Genomic DNA, 16,531 nt, shown 5'->3' on the forward strand with positions numbered 1-16,531 from the left:
AAACTTTTCATTAACAACACTTGTGAAGCAATGCCTTCAAAGGTCTGAGGGAAAATGATTTCAACCCAGACTTCTATGGCCAGCCCATTTCTCTACCAGAATAAAGGTCACTACAGACTTGCATGGATTTGGGAAATTTATCACACTCTTTCTTACAAAGGTGCTTGTGCAAAGGTTCAAACAAGAAGAAAAAAAAAAGTGTTGCCAACTCAAAAGAACTAAGAAGGGAGAATGACAACTCAGCCTGCTGTCCAAACATCAGTTCAGATGAGCGTTACGCCTGAGGAAGGCTACAGGAGGGGGGAAAGACAGAGAGAGAGATGAACTCTATCCTTTGGAATAGTGACTCTCAACCCTAATCAGACACGACATCCCCTGTGCTGGCTATTCCCCTTTGCCCTCCAGATCTATTTTTCCCCTGTTGTCTACCCTGTTCTGTGCCCTTGGGGACTAATGACTTAGAACAGCAAGCAGTTCTGCTCTCCAGCTTCTCTCTGGGTTTCCCTTCTGGTGAAGGGCCAGCATCAGAGGAATCGGAGGGAAGGAAGACAAAGCCAGCAGGGTCACGCCCTTCGCTCCCTCCCTGCCATGCACAGTCTCAGTGACTAGACTCTCCACAGCCTCTGTCAGGCAGCCTTTCTCCCGCCCAGCTCAGACCACAGCTCCCTCCTCCCGCTCTTGGAGGCCCAGGGGTAGTAAGGGCTTCCCTCTGAAGCCAACTCTTGAATGCTTCACCGTCCCATCACTGGTTCCCTTAAACCTGCCTGACCCTCTCATTTGTGAACTGTCCCTTGGAGTGTAACAGGCTATCTCCTACTGGGCCCTAACTGATAAACCCCCTATAATTGCAAAAAACAGAACAATAACCCTTTTGCTATGCAGGAATGAAATTTATCCCTAGGTATATTATCTGCACAGACGTTGTCAAAAATATAACATCCTAATGGGAACAGAAACAAAGTAACTGAAATAACATGTATATTAGTATGTAAATGCTTAGGCGTAGCTGGTCTACAAGATAGTGGATGTATGCATCTAGTCTTATATAATGAAGAAGTCAGAACTTACGGGAAGTTAGGCGATATTTAACTGAAAGCTGTCAAAAACAGAGTGCTGACATTTTGAAATAAGGGCTAAGAAGTTTTTATATATGTATCCATAAAATCAAGGAGAATGTGACAACTGAAAATGAAGGCTGACACAAGCATCTTGTATTGGTAACACAGTATCAGAAGCATCATTGCTGTTGGTGACATTTTTCAAAATAGTAAGCAATTCTCAGGAAAGTTCCTGACAAAAGTTCAATCTTCCTTCAATTTACCCAGAAGTTGTCGTTCTAGAAAAATAACTCACCCAGAAGTTGTCGTTCTAGAAAAATAACTCAGTAAACCCCATGCAAAAAAAACTTTGCATTTTGTAGATGAAGAGTTATACTCTAGGCTCAAATAATTATAAACCGGCTTTAACTACAGAAATGTCCAACAGGGCATTCAAATGCCATGTGTGATGGACAATACAGCATGCATTCCAGGATTTCTAGAATCCCTGAATCCCACCCCCTAAATACCAGTGGCAAGCCCCCAATCAACCGAGAAAACCAAAAACACCCCATACTTTTTTAAATGTCTGCTAGGGGTTATTACCATCCCTGTTGATAGGCACCGGTTTATAATTTTGGACAACTTAAGGAAGCAATGAAGGGAGACAAGATGGGTAGAGAAGGAAAAAAAGACCCCTAGAAAAATAAAAATTTAAGAAATGCAACCAAGGACATTATGTGGTTTTGCAGTGAAAAATAGCCTTGATGATGTAAACTCCATTAAATAGGCTTGAATTTCTAGAAGCAACTACTCAAAGAGCAGAGAACTTAACGATTCTTACCATAAGAATCATTCTTACTTAATGATTCTTAAACATAAAGTAGATTAGCAACCTTGGGAGGGAATTTTCCTCACAAAAATGTCTGGATGCAGGTGTGACTGGCAATGGTTTCAGAATCAAGTGTGTCTGACCCAGCATCTCTAATTCCCTTAGTATCTTCCTCAGTCACAGGATGACTGCCTCCTGTCTCATACACCAGAACGTATGTCACATGGCCACCCACAGCTGCCAGGGAAGCTAGAGCTGAAAACTTAGCAAAGAGGAGGAGGGGAAATGAGCAGCAGGTGATTAACACTAATAGTGGAAATAGTACAACTATAAGGTCTATAGAGGAAAAACTGAGAAATAAAAGGGGTGAGTATATTACGTAAATTAAAAAGCTAAGTGTAGGTATGATGTGGATATAACAGATTATAATTAAAATCACTTAAAATTCGCATAAACATGACAGACATTCATTTTCTCTGAGATCCGAGCATGTGGCAGCTCTCCCCTGCAAAGCCATCAGGGCCCCAGGCTCCTTCAGACATGCTGTTCTGCTCTCCTCAACAGGCAGCAACCATGTCCTCATCCAAATGGCTGCTCTAATGACTGACATGGGGATTCCAGCCAGTGGGAAAAGGGAGGATGTGCCCCCCTTTTCAAGGAATGGCCTATAAGGTTTGCACAGGGCACTTCCATTCATACCCCACTTGCCTGAACTTAGTCTTTCAGCTCTATCCAGCCACAAGAAGCTGGAAAAGACAACAGACCCTGACTGTTACATATTAAGAGCCATCAGGAGAACAAGTTGGGGCAACAGTTTGTCTGCCACATACTTGCTCCTCGTCTGGCAAGACTCACTTTCTGCTCTTCTCAGCAAACTCTCCGCCACCTGTAGCCTGTCTTCTTGAATTCTTCAAGAACAGAGACACTGCCTGTGCAATTTGTCGTGAGAACAGACCCAGTCCTGTTCTCACGTGCGAGAAATAAAAGTCGACATCCCCCTGGGCTGTGCTCTTGACCCACGTTCTCTGCAGACGAGCATACCCAGTCCCACGTTTAACAAAAAAAAAGGGGGGTGGGGAGAAGATGAGAAAAGGTAGCCACGCTCCCAACTAAAAAGTCTGTTGCTTGTAAGGAGGGGAGAACATACTGGGGCCAACTGGCAGACTAATAATGGTAATTAACCACCTTCCAAGTAGAAGAAAGGAGCCAGATGCTTGTGAGTGAGCCTGATCTCCCCACCCTGCCCCTTCGACTGGAAGTAATGGCTGGAGTCTGAGGAGGATGGACGAAAAGGGGTTTGTGCATCTTATTTCAATGTACAAAGGATTCGCCGGAAGAGTTAAAAACACAGTGAAGAGTGAAAACTGTTCCCTCAGGAAATGTAACTGGGGTTGGGGAGAAACAGGACAGGAGACAGCTTTGTATTCCAGGTTCTGCAAGGCTTCGATTTTTAACCACATGAATGTTTTATTTAATAGCATAAATAGATTTAGCACATTATCATCTTCAAAATAACACTATTACCATATGGTCCATTATAATATATTCACGAACTTAAACGGTGAGAAAATACTACCTATATCCTATACTACCCCTGAGGCTACCACCCTCTGCAGACCGGAACCACTGCCACAATCTCCCGATTGGTCTTCCGGCTTCCACTCTTGCCTTGACAATCTATTCTCAAGGCTGGACGATGCTTGAGGCGTTGCCCTAAATTCCACGTAAATGGTGGCCCCTGGAGTTGTGCCATGTAGTGGCACTGGACCTTCTCAGGTACAGACTGTTTTAGAATCTTAATCAGATCACTGTTTGAACCTGCTCAATACTCAATAATAGCTCCCCACCCCTCTTAAAGTCTGACCTTCCCATGGCCTAAAGAACTTACATAAGCTAGCCCATGCCTACCTCTCCAGACTCATCATTTCCTACTCGCCCTCTCTCAACCCCACTCTAGCCACCCTAGACCTCACCGCTGTTCTTCATAAGACAAGCTTGTTTTATTCCACCACAAGGCTCTTTGCACTTGCAGTTAATGCCATCGGGGATACCCTTCCCCCTCACCCCACCATCAAGTGGCTCAGTCCTTCACTTAATTCAAGTTTTGCTCAACCACCACTGGCTCCTCAGAGAGGCTTTCCCGGACTACCCTACCTGAAATAGCTGCTGATGCCGACCCCGTCCCCCCAGTCACTAACGCTTAATATGTATATGCATATATGTTAACTATCCGTCTCCTCTAGAATATAAGCCTCGGTGGGGGGGGGAGGGCTGTCCTGTCCACACGTGTACTCTCAATGCCTAAAGTACTGCCCAGCACACAATATCTGTTCAAATATTGCCTCAATATGTGACAACTAAATGCAATATGCGTTATGGAATGAAAGTTCCTTCCTGCATGAAAATCATGAGAAAATAAAGGAAACTCTCCGTCTACTTACTCCATGCCAGGCACTAGGCTAGTTACTTTTCAGAAATTTTACATAATCTTCACAGCATCTTACTGAAGCAAGTATGAGTCATTTTACAGATGAGAAGACAGCAATTTAGAAAGGCCAAGGAAGGGCTGAACCCTATTCTTCTCGGATAGGATTCCCATAAACATGATAGAACACCGGAAGTGGGAAAGTGAAACAAGCAGCAAGGGGACAGTGGAGGAGAGATACATTACCATCAAGCTAAAAATATTACCAACCTGGTTTCATCCCACTTTGATTTTGATTTATGTATCCCAGCATTTGCACAAGTTCTTTGAGATTGTTTTGTTCAAAATTGAAATGAACAGTTAAACTTAATAAGTACCCAATTAATGTCAGATCTGCTAGTCGTAGCATACTTCGTGATCTGTCTCAACTGCACCCTATGTGAAATCTAGGTTTATCGCTAATAATTTTTTTCACTTTTATAAAACAAAAGCACAAATACACATGCATGTATATATATACATTTATATCTATACAGTGTCCCCCACAAAACAGTCTATACAAAGCAGCACTAAAGCTTACCAGTTGGGTGGCAAAGTCATCATGTTATAACTCAAGCTGTTCCGGTGTAAGAAAAGCTGAATTCAGCATACCACATGCAGTTGAGATATCAACATTTGAAAAAGTGGGCTGTGAAATTCAACTTAGGAGTTGCAAGGTTGCAGTTATCTCCATATTGATAAATCCAATTAACATTTTCAATCCTTATCTTACTTGACCTCTCAGCACCTGACATCATTTCTACCTCTTTCTATTGAAATGGCTCTTCTTTTAGTTTCTGCAACAAAGCCCATGCTAACTTCCTTCTTAAAGACCCGGCTGTTCCTTCTCCATTTCCTTTGCCAGTTCAATCTTCCCTCGTCTTTTAAATTCTCAAGTTCTTTAATACTAAGTCATTAAAACCTCCTCTTTGCTGGATTCTATTTCCACAGACAGTCGCCCATGGCTTTGATTACAATCCACATGACAATTCTCAAATTTACCACTTGGACCCAAATCTCTCCCCTGAGCTCCAGACAACTGTCCTTTTATCTCTACTTATTTGAAAGACCACACATTCAACATCTCACCTATTAGATTTGTGCTGGATTAAATTCTATATCTCCTACATCACTTATCTCAAATATCTGTAAGGGAATAAAAAGGAAAAATAAAGTCTAAAGCCTAGGATTCTAGTATGTGGTAATCAAACTCTGGAAATTCTTATGGGATTTTACACTCGAATCACATTAATTTTTCATAGTTAGACAGTTCATCCTCCCCTTCTGTCATTTTAGATATGTTGTCCTAACATGCATTGGGTAAAACGAAAGCCTACTTTCCAGAGGAATGTCCGTTAACTTCAAAATCCATGAAAAAAATTGGAGACACAGCATCTTAAAGCAAGTGTGCGCTGCCCAGTGAATCAAAACAGTAAGCACAACCATGAGGAAGGCAAAGGAAGATTTATATCATGTCACTCTACCTGTCCCTGGCTCCAGAATGGGAGAGCGGAAATGCCATACAGCAAAGACAAAACAAAAAGCAAAGGAAACAAAACACTGAAAATGAAAAATAAGATTAATCATATTGGCGATAACTAAAAGTGTTTCAAACTCTTAGAAAAGCAAAGACTAGGCAAAAACTGTTGTAATAGTTTTCAATACAAAATAACCCCAAATGTGTGCATACACACATACATATGCAGATAGTGTATATACACTTACACGTTTATAAGTGTATATAGGTGAACATATGAGCATAAATGTAGATATATTATGGATACCTATCAATATATCTGATAAACTCCCCCAAAGAAAGTATTTTCAATGTTAAAACTGGACAAAGTAGAATCATCGTTCAACACACTATGAGTCAAAGGGAGGTATTTTTCACTGATAATAGTATAAAGACGCATAAGTATACACTTATAAAGAACCTGGAATCAAAATTCATGGATACTTCTAGAAATGCACGATAAATTAAAAACACAGTCGACTCTTGAGCAATGCTGGGGTTACGGGCATTGACCCTTAGCGCAGTTGAAAATCCGCATATAACTTACAGTTGGCACTCCAATGACCCGGTTCCTCCATATCTGAGGTTCTGCATCGGCCAACCATACGTCAGGTAGTACTGCAGTATTTACTATTGAAAAAGATCTGCATACAGGTGGGCTGTGCACAGTTCAAACCCATGCTGTTCAAGGGTCAACTGTTCATATAAGTATAGCTGGATAATTTAGTCATTATAAGGATGACAAGAGAGGAATGATTACTACAATAATGCTGATTTAGATATAACACCTTTAATCCTAAAGTCAGAATATGTATATACTAATTTGTGAGGTAAAAATACTAGTTACAATCACCTCAATTGATGCAGAAAAGAAATGTGATAACATTCAGAGTCCATTCCTGACATTTTATCCTCTTAATGTAATAAAAACAGAATTATCCTAAAATACTAACGAACACTATATTCACTGGTTGAATACCAAAAACACTCCCAGGAAAGCCTGGACCAAGCCTAAGGTACTGGCAACAAGTACACATACTCTTCTAGACATTGTATTAGGACAGTTGCCCTGTGAAACAGAAGAGGTACAGCTACTGGACCAGACAAAAGTTATAACTATCAGCAGATGATTCAACCACCTACTTAGAAAATCTAGAAGAATAAAGTACTAATTACTCAGTCAGTAGTGTACTATAATATAACCAGCTGGTAACAAAAATTAGAGTTTTACATTTATCCATAATAAAACAGGGAAGGATGTCACAGTAAAAACAAAAATTATAAAATGCTTAAAAATTACCTTAATTATAAATGCAAAGGTTCTATATAATGAAAACGCAAAATATCACAAAGACATAAGAAGCTTAACTAAAGAGGTATGCTATGTTCCTAGAAGACTGAATGTAATGAAACATGTTTCCTAAACAAGATTAAATTAAAAATGATAGCACCTAATTTGGAGCACATCCATGCAGTAGGCACTATACCAAGCACTTTATATGCATCACTTCATTTAATCAGAAGATGAATACTATGAGGTCATTATCCCCATTTTACAAATGAAAAACCCAGGGCCCAGAGACCCTGGGTTTGAAATGCCTTGCTCACACAGTGAATGAATAGAAAGTAATGAAGCCCAGGCCCTCTGAAGCCAAAGAGTGATTTCCATCAGATATTAAAATATGGTAAGATCATAATTATGGTATTAGCAGTAGGAAAAAGTAGATTAATGAATTAGAATAGGTAGCCTAGAAACAGACATAAAGAGAAATACAAACAAATAGTCTACACATCATTGAACATTATCCCATGAGAAATTTTCTGCTTGTTTTATTCTCTAGTCTCAGAACATTTTGTGGTTAAACTCACATACTAGGGGCTCAATAAATATTTGATCAATGAAGTAATGAAGGAAAGAATATAAATGATTTGGTCTAACACCTTAGTAATGGAAGTAGAGCTTAATCAAAAGTTAGGCTTCAAAAATTGCTTAGCTATTTAGTGGAAAAAAGTCAATTCCTTGATTCAAATTTTAATTCAAGATGAGAAACTGATTATACAAGAATATAAATAAGAAATAAGTTTTTAAGATCAACTGAATTATACCTGAAAAGCCAAACGAAAGGCAGACTATAGAAACACCCTCCACAAAGGAATGCTACCTTCGACATACCGAGGAAGGGGACACATTAATAAGTGACACCTAAATCTCAATAGAGAAGTAGGAATAGGATATTAGATCACATACATTCATCCTCCCAAGCAATCAGAAATAAGCAAATTAAATACCACCTCAGCTATCAGACTGAGAAGGATAGCCTTTTAATTATTCATACCCTTTGCCCCAGTAACATTTTCATCACAAAATTCATTCCTAACTCGAAAGTTATAAAATGAAAATATTCAAACCATAAAGTTTACAAAGCAATGTGATAAAATTTCAAGAAGCAAAGCAAAGCATCAATGATGCTCTACAAAGTAGAAGGCTCCCAAATAAATACAAACCAAGGACCTAATCCATTATGCAATCTGAGGAAAACAGAGGCTTTCCTTACTGTCTAACCTAACATTAGAGTTTTGGAAATAGCACAAAAATAAAGACACTCTTAGATAAGTCCTTAGTTTTTAATTACTTCACTTAAAACAATTACTTGAGAATGACTTCTAAGGTTTACTTTTTGAAAAACCCATATGCATTCCTACTGCACACACTGAAAAAACATTCCACCCACTAATGATCTTGTAAGACCAGACCACTGTGAAATTCACTCCTCAGTTAGGCATTACTCAGGGTCAACTCCAACTTTGAGATTTCACTAGATTCTCCTTTCCAGTTCATTTTGTAATGGTAAACGCTCAGGCTTACCCTCCTATATTTCCCGTTGCAAACACTGTGATCTATCCATGGTTTTGTAATGAATAAATTACACAATTGATAACGTAGTTCAACAGCCTCCAGCATATCATCAAATTAAAGACCTTTTAAAAGTCTAAATACGCACTGTCCTCCCACTGTATTGGTTCAATAGTCTTAAAATATTTAGATGTTTTTTGTTCCTTGCCTAGAGCACCCCTATTACCTTTTCCTCAATATGTAATACGGGTTTAATTACTCAGTAATCTCACTCATTATTGCAAATATTATACTTTCACCTTGCCTAGGTGAAAATAAACCATAAACTATAAGTCATTTTCCTGTAGTTTCCCTTTAAAACAGGGATTATCAAGTCTGATTGTACACTGGTATCACCTGGGAAGCTTTACGACTCTAACCCCAGAGATTGGTTTAATTAGTCTGGGGTACAACCTGGATAATGGGATTTTTTTTTTTGAATTTTTGAATTTTATTTGATTTTTTATACAGCAGGTTCTTATTAACCATTTAATACATATTAGTGTATATACGTCAATCCCTATCTCCCAATTCATCCCCCCACCACCACCACCCCGCTTTCCCCCCTTGGTGTCCATACGTTTATCCTCTACAACGGTGTCTCTATTTCTGCCCTGCAAACCGGTTCATCTGTACCATTTTCTAGGTTCCACATATATGCGTTAATACACGATATTTGTCTTTCTCTTTCTGACTTACTTCACTTCACTCTGATTTTTAAAAGCTCTCCAGGTGATTCTAAGGTGCAGCTAAGGATAAGAATCCCAGGGGTTTTTTTTTTCTTTTTTTTTTTTTTGAAAAAAGGAAATCATATCAAAATCCTTAGGTAACTTAAACACTGGTCCTAAGGTGACATGTTACAGATTTGGGACAGTTCCATGATTAGATTCTTTTTTTTTTTTTTGGTACGTGGGCCTCTCACTGTTGTGGCCTCTCCCGCTGCGGAGCACAGGCTCCGGACGCGCAGGCTCAGTGGCCATGGCTCACGGGCCCAGCCGCTCCGCGTCATGTGGGATCTTCCCGGACCAGGACACAAACCCGTGTCCCCTGCATCGGCAGGCGGATTCTCAACCACTGAGCCACCAGGGAAGCCCATGATTAGATTCTTGAATACTCTTAAAGCTTTGGAACAATGTCATTTGTTCCAATGATATTCTATTTACAATCATTAGAGTTTTCTTCCTGGCCTAAAAACTGAAATGGCAATAACACATGACTATGCAACCCACCTTCTTCCCAAAGAAAGGTCTAATTTGAAATGCATAAAAAGTAGCACAATAACTCAAGAGGCCTGCCTCACTAGAAAACAATAACTGGTAGAATTTTCCATTCAGAGTTCCCATACTTAACAGCCTGACAATTGGGTTTCTTAATTTTGTTTTGAAGGTCTTTAATGACTTTACAAACTATGCTATTTATCTTGTGAGTGTAGAAATGAAGGGAACTGCTTCCATTTAAAAGAGGGAACACACAGAATTACAATATTTCACTGCATAAGCAGTCAATGTATACCAAAATTACAGCTGATTTCATTTTTGAAAGAAGCGAACTCCAATATCGCTTAATCCATTTGAGTTCTCATTAGCACAACTCATTCCACCAAATTAAGTGCCTCGGTCTCAAGACACCCTGCGGAGGGATAGATGAATCAGTTGAAACAAGCAGAACTTTTTTCTCTGAGATAAAGTCCAGTCTGAGGTTTCACTCTAATGTGTGGTTTCCAACTCACTCCCCACAGGACAATGTACTCCCTATTAAAAGCAGCAAACAACATAACCCATCCCTTCTGCACCATAAAGTACCAAAGCACAAGGAGCAAAGCATGAATTATCCTAACTCCCTGAGAGGGTGGGCTTTTTAGACTATCACCACATCTCCTGAAAACCTGCAAGCAAGAGAGCAAGGCATGCTGTGGGGCTTCTACACTGCTTGTCTCTCGGATTTGGTTGTGGCATTGGGAAAGTCTTCTCTTCGAAGTCATTAGTTCTATACCAACAGGTATTACCCTTTTTATGGCTTTCTTTACAGAGGGTGGGGTGAGGCCTGGTGGTCTTAAAACATGTTTAGGAACATTAATTTCCACGGAAGAGAGGTTGACTCTTTGCCTTTATATTCTTTCCTCCACCCTATACCTCACCAATTCTTTGAGACAAGGACTAAATCTGACACTTCCTATCCAACAAGCATTTACTAGGTTCTTATACATCATGCACTACGCTGAGAATACATCAGGCCACGGTCGTATCTTAGGCCCCAAAGATGGCACAACATAGAACTAAGGAACAATGACCCCTAGCATAAGGTAAGTGATTACTGGTCTTTGTAAATCTAGCTCATTTTTCATAAAATTGTCTATTCTGAGCCTGGGGATCACCTAAGCAGTGAGAAGATTTTTTTTTTAAGCTACAGAAAGTACTGCCATTTCCAAAGAGGGATAAAAGTGGCCACTTTACTGAAGTATAAACACTCAGACGTGCCAAGTGTAGAACCCACTGTGTATTATTTCACCCAATGCTATTTCCCCACAGTGCTCTCTTCCTGATTGGTTTTACCAAAGGAGATTACTTCCCCACCATCTGCAATTTCACATTATTTGTATACATTTCTCAAACTTAATTAGTGTGGAAAATTATGCAAAGTGGTGGGAGTGATTATATAAGCAGGTTTAAGGCAGTTTAGTGAGATTACAGTGACACATAAAAATGCAAAGAACAAGAGTAGATGAATCACATGTTAAGTTATTAGATACCATTTTAGTCTTTTTGATTCCCTCTTCATTATTTCTAGTTTAAGATAGTTGGCTTCAACATCTGACTTGCTAAATTTAATAAAACAAATAATGAACAAAGCAACTACTGACTAGAAACCTATAGACTAGCCAACCAAAACTGTTAGCACTTTAAGTCAGGCACACCTGAAATCGTTATAAACTGAGACCTGCAATGTGTAAACCCACATATATGGAACATACTTAACCTCTTCTATGGTAGTCATTATGTTTCTCAGATTCTCCCTACCTTCTAACCACCATGGACTTTTTTTCCTTCAGTGTCTCAATGTTTTCCAAAGGTTCGACAGACAAACTGCCTTTATTAAGCAATAATTGATTAGCTTTATCTGCATCATTGTTGTTTCCTAGTTTCAAAGCTAATCCCACCTTTAACCAATGACCTAGAATCATCCAAGGTCATCATTATCACTGTTAACTGATAGTGCAAAGGTAATCAAGGTAAATATGCATCAGAGGCTTAAGCATTATTCACAGCTGAAGTCATTTTTGCCATTGGCTGTTTGTTACTCCACATTGGTAGCATGTGTGAACCATTTAGGTGGTGTGACCACCCCGGTACAAGGCGTTGTCAGTGTCTGGTCTACACTCCTCCCAGAGTTTTCTGTAAAGCCTGAAGTTATCAGACTGGAATAAGCTAACCACCATTATTCTTCTAAGCTGAAATTTTCCAGCCAAAAGCAAAGACAGACATGTTTTAGTCAACTGAGTTTAATGCTATTAAGCTTTTTCAATTCATGGATACAACCTCCTACTAGCTTTGTAGGCCATCTTAGCCAAGTGGGAAAACAAAAAACAGAGCAGCTCAGTTGGTTCACAGAAACCCACCAACCCTACTAGTGAGAGGGCTTTGACTGCCAGGATAAGGCTTTTATCTTCCTGTGATTAATTTTTTTCATTTATAAGATGAGGACCCTTTCAAATCTCAATTTCTGAGTTTGTAAATTCTTAAAGTTAGAAGTGAGTAAGCAGCAATATGCATTTCAATTACAATTTAAGCTATTAAATCCTTTTACTAGATGTCTGACTACTTGAAGATACAGAATAAAAATATACAATGGGGTCTTCCCTGGTGGCGCAGTGGTTGAGAGTCCGCCTGTCAATGCAGGGGACACGGGTTCGTGCCACGGTCTGGGAAGATCCCACACGCCGCGGAGCTGCTAGGCCCGTGAGCCATGGCCGCTGAGCCTGCGCGTCCGGAGCCTGTGCTCCGCAACGGGAGAGGCCACAACAGTGAGAGGCCCGCGTACCGCAAAATAAATAAATAAATAAATAAAATACAGTGGATTAGTGATTTTGCAATTATCTTGTTACTTCTTTTAAATAACCCAACTGTATAATTCAAGACAATGTTTTTGTCATTAATTATTGGCTTGTGCATCAAATTCGGAGGAATATAGTTAAATTCCCATTTCATTTTGTCCTGGGAGGAAACCCGACTGCTAAGAATTGCTCCAGCTCCCTTTAACAAGCAACTTGTTAAAAAAAAGAAAAAAAGAAAAAAAAAAAAAAAGTGGGGGGCCTTTTGAATAAGTTTGAATAAGAGAAACACTTAAGTTGTTTGGGGGCCTCCCCCTTAAAATATAAGAATAATTCACAAAACTTCATCTCACAGCATCTAATGCTCTCAATATTTAGAAAATAGAAATTTCCAAGCAGTCTAAGTATTTTTGCTCAGAACATACGCAATGTTTTGCTTCTTTTTTGCAGTTTGTTATTATTTTTGGTGATGTCTGAAGGAAGTTATAACAATGGTCTTCTCAGTGGTATTGTGAATGCACCTGTTTGCCTATTCAAATAATTTCTGGAGAAACATTCTATTTAAACAAGAGGAGTCAGAGAAATCTGCACTATTTGAACAAGCGAGAGTTTGTCTCATTAACAAAATGCAACAAGTATGCACAGTAAGAATCAGCTACCAGTAAGCAACTCTTTGCAAAAGCATCTTCAGTGATCATATTCCAGACAGGAATAGCCTCTTAGTTTCACCAAACGTTATTTTTATACTTTAACACACCGAAAATAAACTTAAATGCAATATGAGTATTAAAACTGGAGACTAGATGATATTCATAAACTTATATGACTACATACAACATACACAAAAAATTAGTTTAAGAGTGATTACTGAAGATGAAAGTCTCTTGACCTACAGAGTTAAGAGGCACTGGGTGACTGTAATGCAACCCAATGCAAGCAAAGGATAACACAGTGTGGTACTCACCTAGGAACAAAATGGAAGGCTCACAAAAACTCCACAGGGCACTCAAAACTGACCTTACAAATGGTGGCTTCAATCATACCAATTGGTTAGGGAAGAGAAAAATGTTACTCAGAAAGCCTTCTCTCCTCCAAAATGAAGGGCCTGCCTGGATCCCAAGGTCTTTTCCAGCTCTAGCATTCTGTGACTGACTTACCTAGAGGGTTAGGCATTTGAAGGATCTGTGTAATTAGCCACCAACTGTAGCGAATTATCCTGTAAGTACGCCCAGGGAGCAATTCAAAACAGCTGCTTGGTTTAGGCCTGTTTTAAGAGGTTGGGTAAATGGGGGTGGGAGGGTGATGGGAAGACTGCATTTACTCTGAAATACCAGCTTCTCACAAGTCAATTCAGAAGTGCTCCAAATTTCTAAGAAATGCCTCACATTCTGAAGTTAATGGTTCAGAAAACTAACAAAACATCTGTGCAACTAGGTATGCTTTAGGACAAATTACAATACAATCTCTCTGGGTCTCCACATCCTGTCCCAAACTAAGGGGGCTAGTGCAGATTTCTGGTGGATCGTCTAGGTTCAACATTCTATTAAGATTTCTTAGTTTCTATTGAAAACATTCACCCAATTCGGGCAATTCTGAGTCATCACTTTTGTCTGCTACAGACTATTAGACCCTGGGGTCTTGTTTTAAAACTGAAGTTGGCAGACATTTCACCTGAAACTCTTTAGCTCTTTGGTGATGGGGACAAAAGCGCTTTCATGATGAAGTGGTTATGAACCAATCCTTTATTTTTCATCAAGAGCGTGTTTCCTTAGGCCTGCTGAGACCGGTAATTACTAACCCACAGCAACTCTCCAAAGCTGCACACCTTCCCTCCTTAGGATCTGATGTCCTTGTTACACAGCAGTACAGGAAAACTTGTCCAGTTAGCTTTGTTTCGTGGAACGTTTCTACACCTTCTCCCCAGAAAAGACTTCTCCTTAGCTATCAGAAGTGTTCAGATTCCACACTCATTCAGATCCACGGTAAAGCCCAGCTCCAGGAGGGACAAGCGGACAGGAATGCACCACTACCCTTCGAAATTAAAGTTGATGGGAGCTGTGTTCTCACCCGGCCGGGGCCGAGCCGGCCGGGTGCAACGGCCGCACCGCAGGGCTGTCAGGTCGGTCTCGGTCCCGACCAAGCTGACAGCTTCTGCCAACCGCGGGGGAGAAGATGCGTCCGTTGCAACCTGATACCCAGCGGGCTAAAGCACCGTCCTCCCTCCAAAGATTCCCTTGCCCTCCAAGACTATCAAAAATACAGTGCTCTGCAGGAGGACAACGGGCAGGCGCCCCAGAAAAGCCCGGGGAGGAAGAAGTGGAGCTGGAGACGCCCGGTCCTGCCGGCAACTCACCTTCTGCTGCCTCCGGGCCATGTCGGTGGGCTGCTTGGCGTTGAAGGGGTACGCGATGCATCTCACCACGAAGACGTAGAGCTGCAGGCGGATCCTCCGCTCCTGCTCCTCGTCCAACAGCCGTTCGGGCTCGTCTCGCCCCTCGCTGAGCACCGAGGGGCTCGGGCTCACGGGTCTGGCTGCGCCGCCGCCGCCGCCCGCGCGCCCCGCCGCGTCCCGCCGCCCTTCACGAGCCGGGGCCGGCGGCGCTCGCTGCGAGCCGCCGGCCGCCACCAGCACATCGCGGCTCTCCTCTTCCAGCCCCTCGTCCGACTCCTCTTCGCTGGAAGACGGGTCCAGCATAGTGCTCGGGGCACCCCGCCGCTCGGCCCGCGGCCCCCAGGCGCCTCACCTCCTGCCGCTGCGCCCGCGGGTCTGCGGGAGCCGCGCGGCTGGCAGCAGCAGCCGCAGAACGAAAGGGAAACTGGCCGAGGCTTTCCGGACACGTCGAGTTAGACCCAAGAGTGTTTCCTACCACCAGGGCGAAAGGGGCGGGCGGGAGCCGGGAGGAGGACTGGGAGCGGGGAGGGTGGGGGAGCCGCCGGGATTAAATAGGCGGAGTTAGCGTCGGGGGTGAGCCCGAGCGCTTGGTGAACTGCTCGGCTGCCCCGGGCCCCGTCAGCCCCGTAGTCCTCCAACGTCCGCCGGCTGAGGCGGAGCCGCCCGAGCGCCCGGGCGCAGGTGGGGAACCTGTGGCGCCAACAACAAGCAACACGTGGAATGGAAGGTTGAGGAGAGGGCGCGGGGTCGCGGAGTGCGCGTGCGCGCGCCGCCGCCGCCACGACCCTGGCCGAGTGCCCGGGTGTCAGGCGCGTAGTTTGCAAAGATGCGGAGCGCTGAGCGCAGTGGCTCTGTGTGCGCCCACCCGGGATGCTTGGACTGCCGTGACACCACCACCACCACCACCTATCCCCGTTTCTCCCGCAAGCTTCCTGAGGGACAGGCGGACGGGGGGGCAGGAGAGCTGGCCCCCTCCACCTCCCCGGGTGAGCGGAACAGCCAGAACGTGCGTCTCCAACCCGAATTTGATACCCAGGGTTGAACCCCAGCACGGAAAAGTGGGGCCAGAGCCGTTTACCGCCAAATAACGTGGAGAAGAGACTTTAAAAAGTCTCTCGTCCTGCTCTGCTGCTGTTTGACGCTATGCTGAAGTCCAAATTGTAAAAGTCAGAGGAACACAAAATACATAAACTGTCTTTATTCCTGTAGGTGCATGAGTAAGACCGGTTTTATATCTGCAAAATGGCACTCTGTTTCAGCTCACACATAGCTTGATTATTTTCTGGGTTGGGATGCGGTTGACTCAAGACAGGTTGTGCAGTGTAGACATTTATTCAGCAAATTTTTGA

At 42.2% G+C, this 16,531-nt stretch overlaps 1 protein-coding gene across 5 annotated transcripts in view; it reads right to left on the reverse strand.

The window, feature by feature from the left end:
• Positions 1-15,628, reverse strand: part of CADPS2 (calcium dependent secretion activator 2) — a 478,890-nt gene extending 463,262 nt beyond the window's left edge. For all 5 annotated transcript variants that reach the window (XM_082631735.1, XM_082631734.1, XM_082631733.1 and 2 more), the window contains exon 1: positions 15,144-15,628. In XM_082631735.1, the coding sequence (XP_082487861.1) occupies positions 15,144-15,485 (342 nt within the window). In that variant the 5' untranslated portion in view covers positions 15,486-15,628. The remainder of the gene's footprint in view (positions 1-15,143) is intronic.
• Between the last annotated feature and the right edge of the window lie 903 nt (positions 15,629-16,531).

The sequence above is a fragment of the Mesoplodon mirus genome, assembly GCF_964341445.2.
Source record: "Mesoplodon mirus genome assembly, chromosome: 9".
Lineage (NCBI taxonomy): Eukaryota > Metazoa > Chordata > Mammalia > Artiodactyla > Ziphiidae > Mesoplodon > Mesoplodon mirus.